The sequence below is a fragment of the Fusarium poae genome, chromosome 2 (assembly GCF_019609905.1).
Source record: "Fusarium poae strain DAOMC 252244 chromosome 2, whole genome shotgun sequence".
NCBI lineage: Eukaryota > Fungi > Ascomycota > Sordariomycetes > Hypocreales > Nectriaceae > Fusarium > Fusarium poae.
Genome location: NC_058400.1, coordinates 2,776,599 through 2,795,059, shown reverse-complemented (window position 1 = coordinate 2,795,059; position 18,461 = coordinate 2,776,599). Strand labels below are relative to the sequence as shown.

Here is an 18,461-nt window from a genome sequence, read left to right as displayed (position 1 = left end):
CCGAATGGCCGCATTTGCACCTCATTCGTCGTTCAGAGAAGGTCATCAGTGCCGCTGGCAACGCTTTGCTCAATGGCACTAGTGATTGAGCGTTCTGAGAAAACAGGGCCTTGGCCGTCACATCTGGCACAGTTCTTGAGACGCTCGCTCACATCAGCTATATCGACCAGACCTTTCTTGAACAGTTCATGAGAAATGATAAAATCCCACGTGGCGCCTGCAGCGAGAAGTCGCTCGCCATCATCTGAGGTGACGATGCGGTGGGAGGGTGATTTGTTTGTGTGGTTTTGCAAGACATTGGAGTAAAAGTCTGTAGGCTTGAAGCGCAGTGGTCCAGTTGCAGGCTCGGGAGAGATGGAACCATGGCCCGTTTGAGATGTGGCACGCAATATCTCATTCTCGGTGGATATTTTCTGAAGATCGCGCTTCAAGCGCTCGTTTTCAATAGACGATTGCTGTTGCGCAGCCTCGAGGCCAGCAAGTTTCGCCTCTAAATCTTTGACATGTCTCTCCTTTCTCTCGCGAAAGGCGCGCTGTCTGTTGAACCATGTGTTAGCTGGATGAGCAAATGGGAACGACTCGTCCGTAGCGATTATTTTGTATTGACACCCTGGAAAGCTTGACAAAAATCCGACGTGGTGTGTTTGCATGAAAGTAAGAGCGTCAGGCAAACTTACGCAGCGCGGTTTTGGGCCTTTCTTCGCGACTGAGCAGGAGTCAGATTTTCGTCCTCTTCGCTGCCCCCTCGAGCGATTGATTGTTCATCAGGAGAGCCGTTTCTCATCGAGCCTCCTTGCTGTCGGTGGGTTTGCATTTGAGAAGCGAAGACGTTCTGGCCTGGAGGCGTAGGAGGCCCAGGGAAACCGGACGCAGGCTGGTGAGGATTGGCGTTGAAGCCTTGGGCGGTTGTATAATCGAAAGATTGGAACTGGTCATTTTGGGTGGTGGGAAGGCCGTCGTAGTTTTCCTATGCACACGTCAAACAAGGCGTCAGCTTAGATGCGCTAGTGGCACGGAATAAATGAGCTGCAGGTACGAGGGAGAAGAATCCAAAGACGTTGAACATCTAAGGCTGAAGGTTGATAGAGTAATGCTCAGGTAAGAGAACGCTAAGACAGGGCTGCACTGGGGGAGTGGGGGGAGAGATCGCGGAGAAGAAACATCGAACATCTACTGACAGGCGGGGATGCATTGAAATCGTCGGAGCCGGCGGAATGAGAGTGTGACGGCGTCAGAGGAGGAATCGGCATGAACTGGTGGTAGGGCTGAGGGTTAGTGAAGTTGTATTGCCCGGTAAAATCCATTGTAATCGTTTCAGAAGCGGCGGTTGGGAAAGAAATAGTGACTGCGGTGGAACAAAATAGGTGGATTAGGCGGACAAAAAAGCCTGAGATGAATGCAATGAGTGATGGTGGGCAATTGGCAACCCAATGCCGCTCAGGGAACGAAAGAGTTAGTCGGGCTAATTTTTTAAGCAGTAGGTAGGTAGAGTAGAATAGAGTAGAGGAGAACAACAATCAGGTAATGTTGTATTCCTTGGTAGGAAGGGCTATTGTCCAGGCAGGAAGGCAGGTAGATAGGTAGATAGATGGTGTTGAATGAGGAGGAAGAGACAGGGTCAGGAGGGAAATGAGAGCAAGTGGTAGGTGTAGGAAGTCAAGCTAAGGTGAGCACGGAGCAGCGACAGGAGCGACGCAACAGCCGGGCTAAGGAAGGAAGGGTCTCGATAAAGTATAACGTAGAATCCGTTTCACGAACGGGGACACGGGAAAGGTTGGGTCTGGGTCCTTTTAAGAGACAGATGTGGGTTCTCGATCTTGGTCAAGCTAGACGCGATATAGTAAGATGGCGGTGCAAATTATTGCTGGGCACGGCACTTGCCTTTTGACGTGCATATATATTCTATTAGTCGTTGCCAAGTTAGAGCAAGGCCAGGGTATGAGGGAGGATATCAAGATATCTGCTAAGTAGCTAGTCCCGCTCTTGGGAACCAACATGTCTTCAAGAGACATTTTGGATCATGATAAAAAGGCCTCAGAGAGCTTGTTTAGACTTACGGAAAGGGTTCCATGTCGCGTTCGAAGCTAAAGCGTCATCTAGGAGGAGTTTTGACGGGGAAGCTGCAGCAGGCGGCCGACGTTACTGTGCATTTAATTCGTTCTTTAGTTTTTTCCTCTGTCTTCTTCTCGCTGCGTCTTTGCTTTACCCACCACGTCAATGTAGTTGATTCAGTCATCTCACATGGATCCTGATGGCTGTGCAGACGTTCGAAGATAACTCGGAAATTGCGGCTGTCTTTTCTGCATGCAGGCCTGCCTTAGTTAACTTGAACGGTAACGTTGATGCAGATGGATATGGAGGGATGTGGAAACCTTGAAAAACTGCTCTTGACTCAATGTTGCTCGGGTGCCTATCATGTCATAGCATTGAGCGATTCTGTATAGTGGCGTTAACACTCATGCCAGTCAGTCAGTTCCAATGTACGTCATGTTTCAGATACACAACGTTAAGATCTTGAGATACCTATATACTACATAGTAGGCATTCTAACGACCCTTTAACTGAGCACCTGCCGACCCCACAGACTAATGGCCTTTAACGGATTCAAAGGTGCCTGGTAATGCATACTTGACACTGACAGTATCCATTTCCTAGCCCCCGACCAAAACGACAACTCAATGCTTGCTCTTAGTTTCCCTCCTTCTGTCTTGGGTCGCTTGTGGGGCATTCTCGTGTAGGTAAGCAAAGCAGGGTCTTCCATCGCATGGGGATAGAATGGGGGTCACCATGGATCTGTGCGTTATGCCTTGGTCGGGATCACCTAAGTTGGAATATCTCATCTCTGTGCTGTATTCTACCATGTAGTTAGTATTCCGCTAGGTGATCAGACTGAGCGGAATATCTGGCATACTCGCACCTGGCACATCACTTTACTATGCCTAATCAGGCAGTATCTATAATCATGTTCTGTTCTTGTGAACTTGAGTTTACTGGAACAACACCAAAAACACACCTCGCGACATATGGAACGACCCTCATTCGCAGCCTTACAGGGCCAGTCAGTAGTGAACGTTGATTTTCGGCCCTTTTTCTGAACACGTAACCCGCTTTGATGTCCAACTACTAGTTATCTAAGTTCAGCCTGGTCTCGCTTGCTCACCGAGCATCGCATACCTAGCACATGTCGCATAGCAGACAACAACTTCAGCCGTAGCTCCATCTGCATCCGACTTCTGCTTAGTCGGCCGCCCGCCCGCTTTGCCCGCTCCTTCACCACCAGACCTTCAGAAGGATCCTCAGTGATTAGTCCTGCAACACAGGAAGCCCTCGCTCGTATCTCTGGTTTCTACTTGTGCGGCAATCGCTAGCTCAGACATTTCGACATGGCTCGGCCGACATTCTGAGTTCTCTCGGGTTTCGCATTCTCACCATACCCCTCGGGTCTACATGGGAAACAACGCGTGCAAACTTTGATCGCTGCATGGCTACATGCGAAAGAAACTGGAGGCTACCTGGCGATAAGGTAAGACTACCGAATGGTTGGTTGTTGACACCTGCCTCAACCTCGATGAGCATGAGTACGAGTTGAGTGTCTGCCTAGGCATGTAAGTAAGACCTTGGGTAACTTTGTCCCAGGCTTGACTGGGTGAAGTACACGCAGATGATATGTCAAGTACCCAAGTAAGTAGTCGGAGACCATGAAAAGTCTAGAGTCCTGTCTATTAGGTCCCCGTACGTATAATCATCAACACATCGGCGTTCTGTGTAACCAATAATAGCCAAACCTAGCTTTACGCATTCCCCCGCTGAACCCGCCTCACAAGTAGTATCCCAAGACCCTTGGTGCATAGTGTGTGCAGCAAGCTCTCAGGCCCACCAAACCAGGTAAGGATAACGGTGTTTTTGTTCCGGAGTTCGGGCTCGTATTTCCCACGATACATGGGCTCAAAATGCCTGGGAAAATCAACAAACGGGCGCATCGTGGTGTGGCTTGGTTTCGGTGACAGTGTGCCATGGATGTATAAGGCATGTTGAAAGTTGTAGAACGTGGGGAAACGATTAGATCTCACGCACCCGCTTCAGCGGAAAAACACACATACCATGAACCAACCCCTCTAGGTTCCATTAACTGACTGCTACCTAGGTAATAATCAGGTCGGTAGGTACATCTCACTCACCTCCAGCATCAATCTGTACCCGGGTACTATAGCCATTTGTTAAACAGAATCGAGGAAATGATAGGTTGTTTTGGCCGTGAACCCGACCTGCCTGTGAATAAGAGCGCATAACTACGAATGTAAGTAAGACAGGCAGATCACTGCTGAGTTCGAACTCAATTCAATTCAACACTCCCATCTCAGCCTACCAACTGTGGCTGCAGCATCCACAAAAAGCCTTTCGCTTTATTTGTCCTATCAACTTTTCAAGACAACAACGTCGTGGGTGCGTGGAATATAAGCTCATAGGCCGGATGCTCGCCCAAAGGTCCAAAGAGCATCACGCAACCATTGCAACCACACGATAATACCGCCGCCGTCTTCGAGTTGCTGGACCCAGAAAAGATGTCCACGTCTTCTTTCACGCATCGACATTTCCTGTAGACATTTATATTCTTGAGTTCAGCAATACTGACCACTGTGCTAAAAGCTTAGTGTTCGCACTGCTGTAGAAATCGTGTTACCGCAACAAGCACGAAACGTACATTGATTGTATATCGACAAATGACTAGCAGATGATATTTTAAAATGGAACATACACAGATTGCCACTGGTGAATGTCAAGAAACACAGCCATGACAAAAGATGCATGCTCACGAATGGTCAAATTAGCAATTTGTATTAATGTATTATACATCCCATCAATGCCGCATTCCTTCGTCTAACGAAACTAACTTGAAGAGTCGCATAAAATGATGCCCTGAGAAACACGTCTGTCGAAGAACGAAATATCACTCGCATCTTTGAACCGCCTCGCTTGTCTTGCCCCATAACGCCGATAGGTATCAAAAGAAATCCTGATGATGCAACATGCAACTATACAGAGAATATTCATAGCCCTTTCCCTCGTCCTGATGCTGGTACCGGATCTCATCCCGTCTCAAATTCTTGGACGCATGACTGTCTAACTATACGTGAAACCTGCTACCCCAAGGACGCTAGCTTGAGGACATAGGTTCGGATTTCTCGCAGGTGAAAAAATTGATGTGATGATCTCCTCGAGCAGCGCATCCCAGGATAGGACGATGAGGGTGGAATGCAGTTGCTGAGATAGCCGAGCTACGATTTTGCTGCAAGAAGCTCGAGTAAGGTTCAACACTGGACAGCTCATGGCCGTCGAGATTGAATACCTTGACGGTATGAGCCGATGTGCCCCTGATAAGAAGTTAGCCCATTGTCTTTCCAGTTGGAGATTTCACTTGATACTTACACTGCAAAGACCGGTAGGTGTTCGTGTGTGCTAGCGGTCCGGAGCGTGTCCCGTGTAGTTTGGAACGAATGGAGAGGTTTATCCATTCGGATATCCCAAATTTTGACTTTGCCATTTCTGCTTGCGCTCACAAGTTCCCGCTGACCACCGCGCTGCATATGGACGCTCTTGATCCATTGCCGATCTGATTCGTCCTTCCACTTGCGTACCATTGACTCCTGAGGTCTGTTCCTTGTATCAAAAACACGAACAGCGCCGTCTCCAAAGCCGGCTACAAACATGTTGCCCGTCATTTGATCTGAAGTTAGAGAAGTCACGCAGGATCCCGAACGCGCTGGGATGTCCATGACACAGGTCTCGTAAGCCGCATACCATACTCGAATAACTCGGACATCGCCGGCAACAAGGACCCGGCCTGTGACCTGCTGCCAATCGAACACCATTCCTGAGTTGACGTTGCTGGGTACCATGTGTGTCAAGGCACGCCAAGAAGAAGCAAGCTCAATGGCTCTGTCCGATTCATAGTTGCGATATACTCTAATCACACCATCGGAAGATCCTGTAAGCAACATCGCTTGGTCATCCTCGTTGATAAATTTCATGTCGCTGATCTTAGATCCTTCTGGATTTCCGTTGCTGAAGCGGCTCAACCGACCTTGTTTCTTCCAATCCCACACGTAAACCGTGTTGCCCTCATCTGCGACAGCAAGATGATCCTCAAATTGGTGAAATGTCATCTTTGCAGGCTGAGCCCCATTGTTGACAATTCCAAGCTGGTTGTTCCACTTGTGGCTTCCCGCTTGTTGCTTCAATGGCTGAGTTTCTCGGAATATGGTTTCGTTTCGAGCTCTTCGCCAGAGCCGCTCGTTGTACTCGGTGCTTCCTGGCTCGTCTGCTTCGCTTGGTTTCATCTGTGGTTCACGGAAGTATTCAATAGACCATTCCAGGAATCTGCTCTTGAGTGGGAGTGTGGGAGGTTTTGTCAAATCTCGCTCTTTGAATGCGCCTGAATACGGTTCATGCGCAACATTATATAATGCCTGCGCTGAGGTGCGATCATTTTGTTCCGGAGGCACAGGCACTTGGTTCGAAACGAGCTTCATTGAGGGTGATCGAGGCAGGGTTGGTGTTGTTGGTCGCGATTTGTCTTCGTTGGTGACCAATGACGGAAAGAGCAAACTGGCAGTTCGACGCAAGAGTCCAGGTGAAGGCAATGGCTGTGAGTTGGAAGAACCAATGGCATTGTTCCGCTGGCTTGTATTGGTCATGTGCCTATTCGCCAGTCTTGTTGCGCGCTTTTGAATCTCGGCCATGACGAGTTGCGTCTGAGCACCGACCTTTGAGCTGAGGAGCGCGTGGTGAATATAGTCCACCACAATAGTAGCTTCTCGCTGTACCTCAGGGTGAGGATCCACACTAAGAACTAGAGCCAACTTCCACAATGCCATGTATACGGTGTTGTGAGAAAGACCGTGGGCCATTGGTTTGATAGTGCCATCCTTGTTGCGGTTTTCCGGCCTTGCGTAATGCAAGCCCATTTTGTGCTCCTGGCCGTCATCTTGGGGAGGGAAGATGAGATACTCCTTCTCCTCAACCAACTGTTCGTAAGCTGCAACTAAGAACTTACTTTCAAAGCGAACAGCGAAATGTGACAGGAAAACGACAAACTCTTTACGAACCATGGGACTTCCGTCATTCCCCATATCAAGTATGGTCCATGCAATCGACTCCTCAATTCGAGCCACTTCCTCTGTTAGATCGGGAATACCAAGAAATGTGGTCATAGCATGAACCATGGCGGCTCGCACCTCACAACAAGGATCTCTCACGAGATACGCCAGCTTGACGTACGCGTTCTCCCTGATACCTCGCCATTTCGCCTCTGGGAGGTCTTGCCACAGCTGGCTAATGCATAGACAAGCCCATTGTCGAAGGAGAGGGTTCTCCTCATTTTGAAGATGTGTCAAGCAGTAAGTCATGATATCTGTCTGGTTACAAACCATCTGGCCATTCTTGTAGTCTTTGCAGAGCATTGCCAGAATGAAAGCGCACATAGCTTTGTGTTCATCGCTATCTACAACGGGCAGCCCCTCAGAGGGTTTGAGGATTTGTGCAAAATAACTATAACCGCTGTCTTTAATAAGATCCTGCTGGCAAGAAAGGTCCACTGCAATGAGACGTGCCCATATAAAGACCATAACGGGTTTCAGCTCAGCTGCAGCAGACTGCAAAAGTTTAAGAACATATGGGAATATGCCTATACTTAGAGCGAGCTGGACAGACCATGGACCCAAGTCAAGAAAGCGCCCAAGTAAGATAAGGGCCCTGACGCGATGCTGTTGGCTGAGTAGGACCTGTAATACGACAGGCAACTGATCGGGCGACTTTTGAGCCATTGCATCGCCTCTTGTGAGGTAAACGTCGAAAGCGGTAAGTTGTTCTGTGAAGAAGCTCGAATTCTGGTACTCGTAATCATAGCCTTCATTCTCCTTCTTCTCCAATGCAGGGAGCTGAGATAACGCCATGTCTACAGCTAGGTCCCAAGTCTCCCACAATGGATGCTGATGAGTGTCTGGCAGCTTAGGATAAGACTGAGGGTGACAGCCATAGACAGTCATTACCCGTTGGGCCAGCAGGAAATTGCGGAATAGAGCCGCCACCATGAGATCCTGTCGGAAGAACTTGCGAAATAGATCACGCGGCAACGTTGTCCACGCGATGCTATCTGTGATGGCGGTGAAGATCCAATTAAGCTCACCAAGTGGTGTTCGCCGTTCTTGAAGTCGGCCAGGTAGCTTTTTTGCTCGTTCTGGACTGACCTTTGTTTTGAGAGGGTTTTGTAGAACAAAGAACCACAGAGCCATCTCAATAGGAGTAGTGAGACAAGCAGTAAAGAGATCGGCAGGCAACAGAGGGTTTGTTGGTAGATTCTCCTTCACAGCGCATGCAGCCAGGTGAATATAAGGCCGGAAATTCGTTTTTGTGTAGTTGGGATCACGCTCCGCAGCTTCTTCCTCTTCCTCTTCGTGTTTCTCGACAAATCTGTGGTAATTGTTCAGGATATTGCCAGCTTCAGAACAATCCCAAACAAAGATAGTGGGAGCTTGCAGCCAATGTTGCAGATCGTATAAAGATACGGGGATATACTGGGTGTAATTTTTATTGAAAACCCATATCTCGCCCGATGCGGTAGGTTTTGGAACACCATGCCCGTTATAATGAAGAAGAACACGCTCCTCTTTAGCATTTCGACGTAACGAGATGCAAAACTTTTTCGTCTCTTCAACAGAAGGATCCAGGTACTGTTTATATCGCGCCCTTATCGCGAGAGTTTCATATTGTGCCTGTAGGGCCTTGCCGATGTTTTCGAGGGCTTTCTGAATTGGAGGAACGGTCGGGTCCGTCCATGCTTCGAGTTTCGCTCCTGGGTTAGTCTTGAGTTGGTCGGGAGGTTCAACTCCTATGTTCAAACACACTGCAAGAGCTGCGGATACTGTTTTTAACCTGTCCCTTTGTCGCCAATCTTGAAGCTCGTATTGGGGTGGTTTCGGTTTGCCCGTCGTTTCATGTCGTTTATCGGTATAGTACATGTACCAATTCTGCAAAGTATCGTCAGATTAATAGGCTGAAAACTGGAAGACATCGCGAATACGGAGTGCTCTTGTCATGAGTTCTGTATGTGCATGTTTGTGTGTGTTCGTCAAGATATCCACAACAGAACCCAGGGAGAACAACCAAGCGGTCGAATGGACCAGGTAAAGAAGTCCGCAGATCGATATGGTGATTTTTCCCACGTGCCACAGCATACATTGTAACCGGGATGTTTTGTCCTGCGCCAATCGAGCATGATACAGAACTTGGGGTGCACCGGAACTGACCGACTAGCGCACAGGGAAGAATTAATGAGAAGTTCAACTCACGTTAGCCAGTTGAGATATAATATCCTCAGATTGGTAATGGTCCTCAAAACCGTGTCTAGCACCCCAATCAGGTATGTCTTCTTCTATAGGCTCAGTCTCATCCATCAGCCGTGGCGCGTAGTCACTCTTCGATCTGAGTAGCAACGGCTTCGCAGGCCGCGTCTGCTGATGGTGCTCGATATCGTCTCTCGTCCCCAGCGATATGCTTCCGTTGCGGCGACCTGGTGCGCTTAAGGGCCGTTGGTCGTCTTCGTCACTTCTAGTAGCATCGTTCGAGGTTGAACGGCCGTTCGGCCTGGGTCTCGTGGCCGAGGCGACTCCATTTGGTTCAGCTGTGGGCGCAGAGGTGCCGTTGGTATCGGATCGCAGCGCCATGGCGACCTAATAATTGCGGATTATCGTTGTCTACAAAGCAGTTTTGTTGCGGCCAAGAAGCGCGTGTTGTCGTGACGAGCACGAGTTGGCGGGAGTTTGGGTCTAGCGTTGGCGGAGGAGCTTGCAGTAAGGCGGGTGCGGGTAGCTGGCTAAAGAGATGTGGATGAAGTGACGTCTATTGTAACGACACAGCTGTCATGCTCGACTGTGTAGCTCAAGCCGGCATTGCGAATCAGTGCTCAGTTTATTGAGACCGAGGCTGAAGAACTTCTTGAATTACTCGATAAACCTAGTCGGGTGCAGAAGGTAGGTTTTTTTTTTTTTGAAGGTAGGTACCTAATGAGAGGAGTAAAATATTATGAGGCTTAGAGTTTCGGCCTACACGGTTGGTAGTCCATGTGGCTGACCAGGATAACGCCAAAAAGTTAGGAATTCCTAACAGTGACCGGCTACTGTTCGTTGTGCATGTGTTGCTTACATGTTGAATGAATTTGCATCTCATCAAAAACGTTTGAGCCTTTCACTCGTAGCAATTGGTTACTTTCAATTACCATCTGACTGTAACGATTTGCCATTGCATTAGTAAACCCAAGTCCAGTACTGACTACCTGCTTTCATGTTAGTACCAATCTCTGTAGTTGTTGTCCAATACGTTGTCCCAGTTCAATCTCAAGTAGATAAAACTCGGGGTTATTTGCCTAACCACCATCAGATGAGCTCTGAAGCATTGATGCAAGCAACAGAGCGCTGAGTTACCAATCAAGAGTACATACTACTACCCTTGGGCAAGGTACTAAGGTAATCTAAGTGTTAGATATATAAGGCCATTAGGAGCGCAATGCGTGGCCATACACATGGCTACCGGGAGGTTTTGTTTGACATCGGAGTTCTTCACAAGTTATCCCTAAGTAGGCACTCAAGGATAATAAATGCCAGCCTATAGATAATTTACTACTCTGTAGGCACCCAATAGATACGACCTACACAATGTTTTCGAGTGCATTGTCATCATCACCATTTCCCGTTGATTTGATTCTTTGCAATTCCGTAGCGATATGTCTCTTTTGAGCTTGAGTTTTCCACTGCAAGGCAGTTAGTTGATTACCAGTTCAGGTGAGTCATGGCACATCAAGATATACGCCCCCGTTCATATATCTCATCACTTCAAACTTGTATCACAGCATTGATTTCACACATGTTTAATCGCCCTCTTCTTCATCTTCACAACTTGCTGTGGTACTGAAATGATAGTGCTTCACCCCTTTCTTTCATCACCTTGTTAAGCAAAAGCAATTGGGTGGGGCAGGAAAAGAGTAGTAATCACCGAGAAGCTTGGCATGGTTACTAAGACCGTTGAGTTTGACCATGTTAGCGTCCGAGAAACATGAAACGACATAAATATGGATGCTTGTTCGATCTGCTTGCTATTTCTTATAGAACTGTACTTACTAGTAAACATTATTTGTTTTCGAGGTTATATCAAACCAATGACCAGTTGATTACATGGCATTCACTATCTGGACAGATGGCTTGTTATATTTTGATAATGCTATTCGTGTCTGGTACTGTCATAGTAGCAATATTGAGCAGCATGTGCCTGGGAGGTAGGTATAACGTAAATAATAATGACTCAGTGACCTCTTATGATAGGAGTAGCGCTCCGTGTTGAACCACCCATCACAATAAAATCAGGGCGGTGCAACTCAACTTACAATTGTCTGGTATTGTTTATCACATGCAGTTAAACCCACGTTTATGCGTACTCTGGAGAGTACGTACATATGGTAGACATACTAACATGAGGTGGTACTCATGTGCCAGCGTTATGGCGTTTCCCATTACTTGGATGTATGGAATCAAATGATTGTGTACAAGCTTCAAGGCCCTGGGCAGTGTGACTTCAAATGCTTGATCATCTCTTTCTTGAGCATTACTTGGCAGCAGAACCAGTGACAATTCAAACGCTCTGCTGCGGATTTAAAACTACCTGCCTATAACCAATTCGTAAAGTGGCTTCCTGTCAGGTACAGAACACATGCACAAAAGGGGCACACCAACCGGTGGGCAATTGGATGGACTTGATTATATTGTCCCCAGCCGCTGGGTATCGGCATAATATCTCCACTTCTCGAGGTCGACAGGGAAAATCCCATACGTAGAAAATAGTACAGACAGTACATTAGAACAAAGACACCATGGGGCAGAAACGAATGCACATAGCCGGAATGTGACATCAAATCGCGTAAAGGTGTACCGAGCAGCTTAATAAAATGCATCCTGATTGCGACCGCGATTGATAACTGCCGTGCTTCTGATTTTTGCGATACGTATTGAATTGTAAGAGATGTCAGCCACATTCGTTACTTAAAGACACTACCAACTCTTATCTACCTACCTACCTACTATAGATACCTAGATATATATGAATGCTGAACATCACGTCACCTTACCTCGATGCCTAGTGTCAACTGCAGTGGCATATACAGTCTGTTCTGTAAGAGATCTAGGTAAACATAAACATCTGCTTCTCTCGACTTTTAGACACAAATCCATGCAAAATATTGGCTAGTCTGTTGCATTGGCACTCTAAGTTGGTCAGAATGGAACCCCTAATATGGTCCAGGATGATGGGTCGGGCGAGGGCCGCCCAGGGGCACATCAAAGCTCAAGATCTGATTGGCCGTTGGCTCCAGGGATTAGAAGAGAACGTTCCTAGTCTGTCTGAGTGCCCTTGCTGGAGTAGAAGACAACAATAGTACCAACCTAACACCTACCAATGTGTAAAAAGGCCACTGAGGCTACCAAGGTACTGTAAGAAGCAACCTATTATCCGTAGTTAACTACCTAACGTAGCAATGTAGCTGTCCTCCAATCTATATCCACAACCACATCAGAAGAGGCAAGGACTAAGCCCCATCTATCGTTGCGCTGCCCGTTTCCGTTCCGTTGCAGCTGTTGCAGGCTTTGGTCGCTTATTTCGTACCTGACCATCACCACCTGCTTTTCCATCTCACATCTTTTGCTGCGCCAACCCAACGGGGGCTTTCCATCCGCCGCATCGTCACTCCTTCATCTCCCTTTCAACCCGCCTTGATGTTTACGACCATTTGAAACAACCAGCAACTGCGTGGACGCAGCACGATACAATAGAAATTCTTGTTGCTTAACAGCGTGCGACAGCGCATCGTCCACTACGAGGCCAACCCCCTCCCCTGCCTTGGACTCCCCGTAATTCGGGAGGTTGACCACGTCTCTAAATCTCCAGAGTACAATTCGCGTTCTGTCAGCACGTTCGCCAATGCTGGCCCAGCCATTTCGAAATTCGAATATCGATATCCGTACCTGTTTCTACGTTTGTGGCTGGATCGCCTCCGCAGTCGGAACATCCGCTTTGTCTCCTGGCGATCCTTAACACGCGACCGCTACACCACGATAACGTCCGATTTCCCGCGACTTCCACCCATTGCATCCTGTTTAGTTGCAAGACGACAAATACTGCTCTCGAACCAACTCTCGCCGCACCGCGGCCTCTTCGCAATAAATAATGGCTTTCCTGTTCAAATCGAAGAAACATCCAGACAAGTCGCAATCTGCCAGCCGCGACGCAGGTTCTGGCTCCCAAGGGTCGATACAAAGCATCACCGCTCGCGCGGCTGAAAAGGGCCCTTTACAGCATCGTGCAACCCCTACCGGAAGCGTGAACTCAATAGAAAATGAGGTCACGGGTGGAAGCCCTGATCAGGGACCTGGGCCTGCACAAAACCATGGTCATGGGCGCCGTGGTGGAAGTGCTGACCAGTCAACTCAACAACCCAGCGACCCATCTGTAAGTCTTCTATGCAGTTTTTCTCTACAGTGTTGACTGTCTTGACTCATTGGCAACTGCTAACACATTATCCAGTTAAGAAACGGGCCTCCCATGAATGGGCCTAATGCATCGCTATACCCCTGGTCACAACGTCGATTAACATATACTTCCACCCATCCTCCACCATTCCCACGATACGGGGCTGCTGTTAATTCTGTGTCATCGAAGGAGGGAGATGTGTACTTGATGGGCGGTTTAATTAACGGCTCTACTGTCAAAGGTGACCTCTGGATGATTGAGGCAGGAGGTAACATGGCCTGCTATCCCTTGGCGACAACTGCTGAAGGTCCCGGCCCAAGAGTCGGCCACTCGAGTTTGCTTGTTGGCAACGCTTTCATTGTGTATGGTGGAGATACCAAGATCGATGAGTCTGATGTTCTTGATGAGACGCTCTATCTCCTGAATACTTGTAAGCTTCATTGTGCCTGTACATTTTTATTCGCTAATCAGATCAGCAACGAGACAATGGTCTCGTGCCCTGCCGTCCGGACCACGACCTTCGGGCCGTTATGGTCATTCCCTCAATATACTCGGTTCTAAAATCTACGTTTTTGGAGGTCAGGTCGAGGGGCTGTTTATGAACGATCTTTCGGCATTTGATCTCAACCAACTCCAGATGCCAAACAACCGTTGGGAAATCCTAGTCCATGGCGAGACAAGCCCCAAAATGCCGGCAGCTCGTACTAATCATACAATGATAACCTTCAATGACAAGATGTATCTGTGAGTATAGACTGCAAGCAGTGCTGAATAACCACTGACAGAATTCTAGCTTCGGTGGTACGAATGGTTTCAAGTGGTTCAACGACGTTTGGTGTTACGATCCGGCAGTCAACAAATGGTCTCAATTTGACTGCATTGGCTATATCCCAGCCCCACGAGAAGGTCATGCCGCCGCTCTCGTAGACGATGTCATGTACGTCTTTGGAGGAAGGACCGAGGAAGGGACAGATCTTGGCGACCTTGCGGCTTTCAGGATTTCGTCAAGACGATGGTACACGTTTCAAAACATGGGGCCTTCTCCTTCCCAACGCTCCGGCCACAGCATGACGACGGTTGGTAAATCGATCGTGGTTCTTGGCGGAGAGCCAAGTTCAGCAAACGCATCCATCAGCGATCTAGGACTCCTCTATGTTCTGGACACCTCGAAGATTCGATACCCGAATGATGCGCCACAGACTTCGCAGCCTGCGCGAGTGCAAGGCTCACGTAGACCGAGTGCCAGTGAGGGTAATCGCCCGTACCCTGCACGAGACGGATCAAATGGCCCATCGGACTCGAGAAAGATGATTGTGGGAGCGCCATCTGCTCCACCCAACGGTCATCGATCGCCACCTAACAGTGTGGAGGTTGAAGGTTCGCAACCCGCTGTCGCAAACGCAAAGCTTCCTAGAGCCTCTGCGATGCCTCCGTTGGGTCCACCTCCCCAAGGCCCGATGCCTGCCAGGCCTACTGTGGACGTTTCTGCCGTGGCGCGAGTTCGGGGACAATCAGCAGAACGTAGTGGCGCTTCCGGTTCGCCAAGAGCGATGCACTCTGGCTCACCGATCACACGAGAAGTAATTAGCGAGGTTGATAGCCCTGCATCCAACGGTCAACGAACACCCGTTCAACAACCACCACGTGTTGCTTCACGGCAGGATCAAGTGAGTGGAGATGCGTCCAAAGTTAAACAAGTTCCGCAAGGTCGACCTCAAGGCTCGTCCGATGGCACGTCAGATGCCTCGATCAAACCGACAATCGCGCCTCGGCCAGCTTCGCCACCAGTCCCTACAAGGCAACCCAGCAATAACATCAATAGACGGTCATCGGGAAGGAACTCGCAAACAGTCGTTCTTCTGAAGGAGCTGGACTCTGCCCGGAACCGAAATGCATGGTATGCATCCGAACTGGAGCTGGCGCGGAAGGCTGGCTACGTCCCCAACACTTCGTATAGTCCTTTGCTTGACAATAAGGCCACCGAGACTTTTGACGATGAGGATCGACCGCTCATAGAGGCTTTGTTGGCGATGAGATCCGAGCTTGCCAATGTCCAGACCGCAGTTGACAAGCAAGCCGTTGTCGCTGCCAAGCAAATTGCCGAGGCAGAGAAGCAACGTGATGCCGCCATACAAGAAGCCATCTATTCCAAGGCCAAACTAGCGGCGCACCTAGGTGGAAGCTCGGCCAGTACGCCGCAGCTCGATGGTCCCAAGGATGACTCTGAACTTAGGTCTAGTGAGCTGAGTAGGAAGCTTGCTTCTGCGCTACATGTTCAAAAAGACCTTCAATCACGACTCGATTCCGCTAGGAGTGAGCTTGACTCGGAGAGGAAAGCTCGCCTGTTGGCAGATGACACCTCGAATGCGGCCCAGAAACGCATGGCAGAACTCGAAAGCTACAAACAGCAAACGTCGACAGAAGTTGAGCGACTCAAGGCCGAACTGCATCTTGCCCAACATGAAGCGCGAGAACATTCAGTAGCTCGCGCCGAGGTTGCCGCTACTGTCGAACTACTCCGTATCGAGAAGAACGACATGGAGCAGAAATACCATGAAGCTATTGGGAACTCGAAAGACCATAGCGACACTTTCGACTCTCTTCGGGCTGCCATCGTAGCCTCTGAGGATTCTACAGCCCTTCTAGAGAACAAGCTGGCAGAAGAACGGAATCAGCGCGAAAAGATCGAGACGCAGCTCAACAAGCTTAAGTTTGAGCACGAAGCTCGCACTGCCGAGCTTGTAGCTACCACCCAACGTCTTCGCGATGCTGAGCAACTTTCGGAGAAGCACGCAACTGAAGCTCGAACAACCCGGCAGGCAGTTCTCGCAGGTCTTGATAAGATTTCGGCTCGAGATGTTTCTGGCCCGAGCAAAGCGGACAGTGAACGAATTGCGGCTCTGCAGACCCAGCTCGCTACCTCAAATGAACTGGTTAAGAAGTACCAGCAGGAAGTTGAGGCGGCAGCCGACAAGCTACGTGGCGCAGAAGAGCGCATTGCAGGCCTCGAACAATACCAAGAACAGTCAAGTCGTGAAGGTGTTACCATCAGAAGGCAATTACAGTCTGCTTTGCGTGATACGCAAAGCCTACAGGCAGCTAATACTGATCTCAAGAACCAACTAGCTGCTCAGCAACTCGAGACTAATGCCATGACCGTGCAGCACAATGCGCTCAAGGACATTTTGAGCGAACGAGGCATAAGCCCTACCGCTTCTATTCGCACTCGTGGCATTACAAACCCACGGATCAACTCACCGGCCAACTCACCTGACTTGAATCGCGTTCGTGACCTTGAATCCCAGCTCGCCAGTTCATCTGCCGCCCATGAAGAAACAAAGCAAGCGTTTGCCATTCAAGTCCAAGAGTCTGAGGCGGCTTGGCGCGAGAAATTATCGCAGCTCGAGAGCGACTATCAGTCCGCAGTGCATTATGTCAAGGGCACCGAGAAGATGCTTAAGCAACTGAAAGATCAATTGTCTCGGTATAAAACGGAAAATGCCCGTTTGAAGACAGAGATAGAAGATCTCGAGGATAACGCTCAAGCCGGAACATCGTCGACCTCCGCCAACTGGGAGGGCGAGAAAGCAGAACTCCAAGCGCGAATCCGAAGCCTCGAGACAGAGCTTGAAGAGTCTGCAGCCCAAATGGAGAAACGACTTGCCGGCCTTCAAACAGAGCTACAGGAGACCAATCAGCATCACGAAGCAGCCACACAAAAGTTGAACAGCCATCGAAAGGATCTAGAGCAGCTGCAATCTGAGAATACTCTTCTTGAGCAGCGTGCAAACGATGCTGAGCAAAAGGTGGCCCTCCTGCTGGACCAGGTTGAGCATTCTGTTGATAACTACCGTCGGCGTAGCCGGCAAGTGCCCAGTGTGAACTCTGAAGTGGCTGTCGGTGCCAATGGCTTGGGCCTAGGGCATTCGAGACAGGAGAGCTCCGAAGGCGAGAGTGTCTATGGAAGCACAAACGGAAACGGAAATGGGGGCCTGGAAGCTAGAAACAGCGCAGCCCTGGACAGCCTTGCCAACGAGCTTGAAACCCTTCGGAGCCAGTGGGAGGCAACCAACAAGAACTATCGATTGAGCACCAACTTTGACTTCGAGGCATCCTCAGGCGCCAAGAAGGAAAGCGATACCGCTGTCGGCGTCGGCCTCAGCGAGAGTCTGGCAGATTGGCGCAAGAGACTTGACACGGAGGAAAACCACAATGACGGGGACAAGCCTCGACACAACTAATCGCAAGTAATTCCTGGATACCAATACGCTTTCATGACACAAATATACCCACCCTCTTCGTTTTGATTTATGGTCGATGGTCAACGTCTGTACATCCCGATCTTCGCAAAGGTGGAATGGAGTTCCAGTTGTCTTCCGTGACAGCTCTGTCATTTTCGCATGCGGTTTTTTTCTTTCCACTTTTCGACGAGTTCGAATTTTCTGAAAACTAATTCTTTTGAAGAAGGGCTATCTCTTTTAATTCCCTTCTACTCACTCTTCACTTTGGAGGGAAGGGTTGCCATACTTGTTATACTTGTTCTTTTTGCCTGGTTCTCAAAAAAGGTTGTGTAAAATAAGGAACCTTTCTATTCTTCAATTATATTGTCACAGAGGGGTCTTGGAAGACATGGGGGTATAGGCTTTGTTACTGCAACATATATGTATGTAGTCTTGACTGTAGAGCGAGCCATTTCTCTCTTGAAGAGTGTGGTCATGTATGGGAGAAAGATAAATGAATAAATGATGTACTGTCTGGTTCAAAATTGAGACGCTGTCGGTTTCTGATGCTTCCCACCTTGGTGTGATTGATTAGCCGTGCGGGCACATGCATAGCGTAAACGACAACTGTGGAATGGGATTGCTTGAAAGTGTACATGCCTATCGCCAAGA

The 18,461-nt window shown here is 48.9% G+C and overlaps 3 protein-coding genes across 3 annotated transcripts; 1 reads left to right on the top strand and 2 right to left on the bottom strand.

Annotated features, from left to right (window-relative positions):
• Positions 1 to 32: 32 nt before the first annotated feature.
• Positions 33 to 1,304, bottom strand: FPOAC1_004832 (uncharacterized protein; the record flags this gene model as incomplete). The annotated part of the gene is made up of 3 exons (XM_044849370.1): positions 33 to 537; positions 678 to 967; positions 1,179 to 1,304. 3 exons carry the CDS (start codon positions 1,302 to 1,304, stop codon positions 33 to 35), a joined length of 921 nt encoding a protein of 306 aa, XP_044708080.1.
• A 3,851-nt stretch (positions 1,305 to 5,155) lies between these two features.
• Positions 5,156 to 9,722, bottom strand: FPOAC1_004831 (uncharacterized protein; the record flags this gene model as incomplete). The annotated part of the gene is made up of 3 exons (XM_044849369.1): positions 5,156 to 5,372; positions 5,428 to 9,026; positions 9,348 to 9,722. The coding sequence occupies 3 exons, from the start codon at positions 9,720 to 9,722 to the stop codon at positions 5,156 to 5,158; spliced, it is 4,191 nt and encodes a 1,396-aa protein (XP_044708079.1).
• Positions 9,723 to 13,266: 3,544 nt separating this feature from the next.
• Positions 13,267 to 17,810, top strand: FPOAC1_004830 (uncharacterized protein; the record flags this gene model as incomplete). Its single annotated transcript, XM_044849368.1, has 4 exons — positions 13,267 to 13,548; positions 13,624 to 13,999; positions 14,046 to 14,313; positions 14,363 to 17,810. 4 exons carry the CDS (start codon positions 13,267 to 13,269, stop codon positions 17,808 to 17,810), a joined length of 4,374 nt encoding a protein of 1,457 aa, XP_044708078.1.
• Between the last annotated feature and the right edge of the window lie 651 nt (positions 17,811 to 18,461).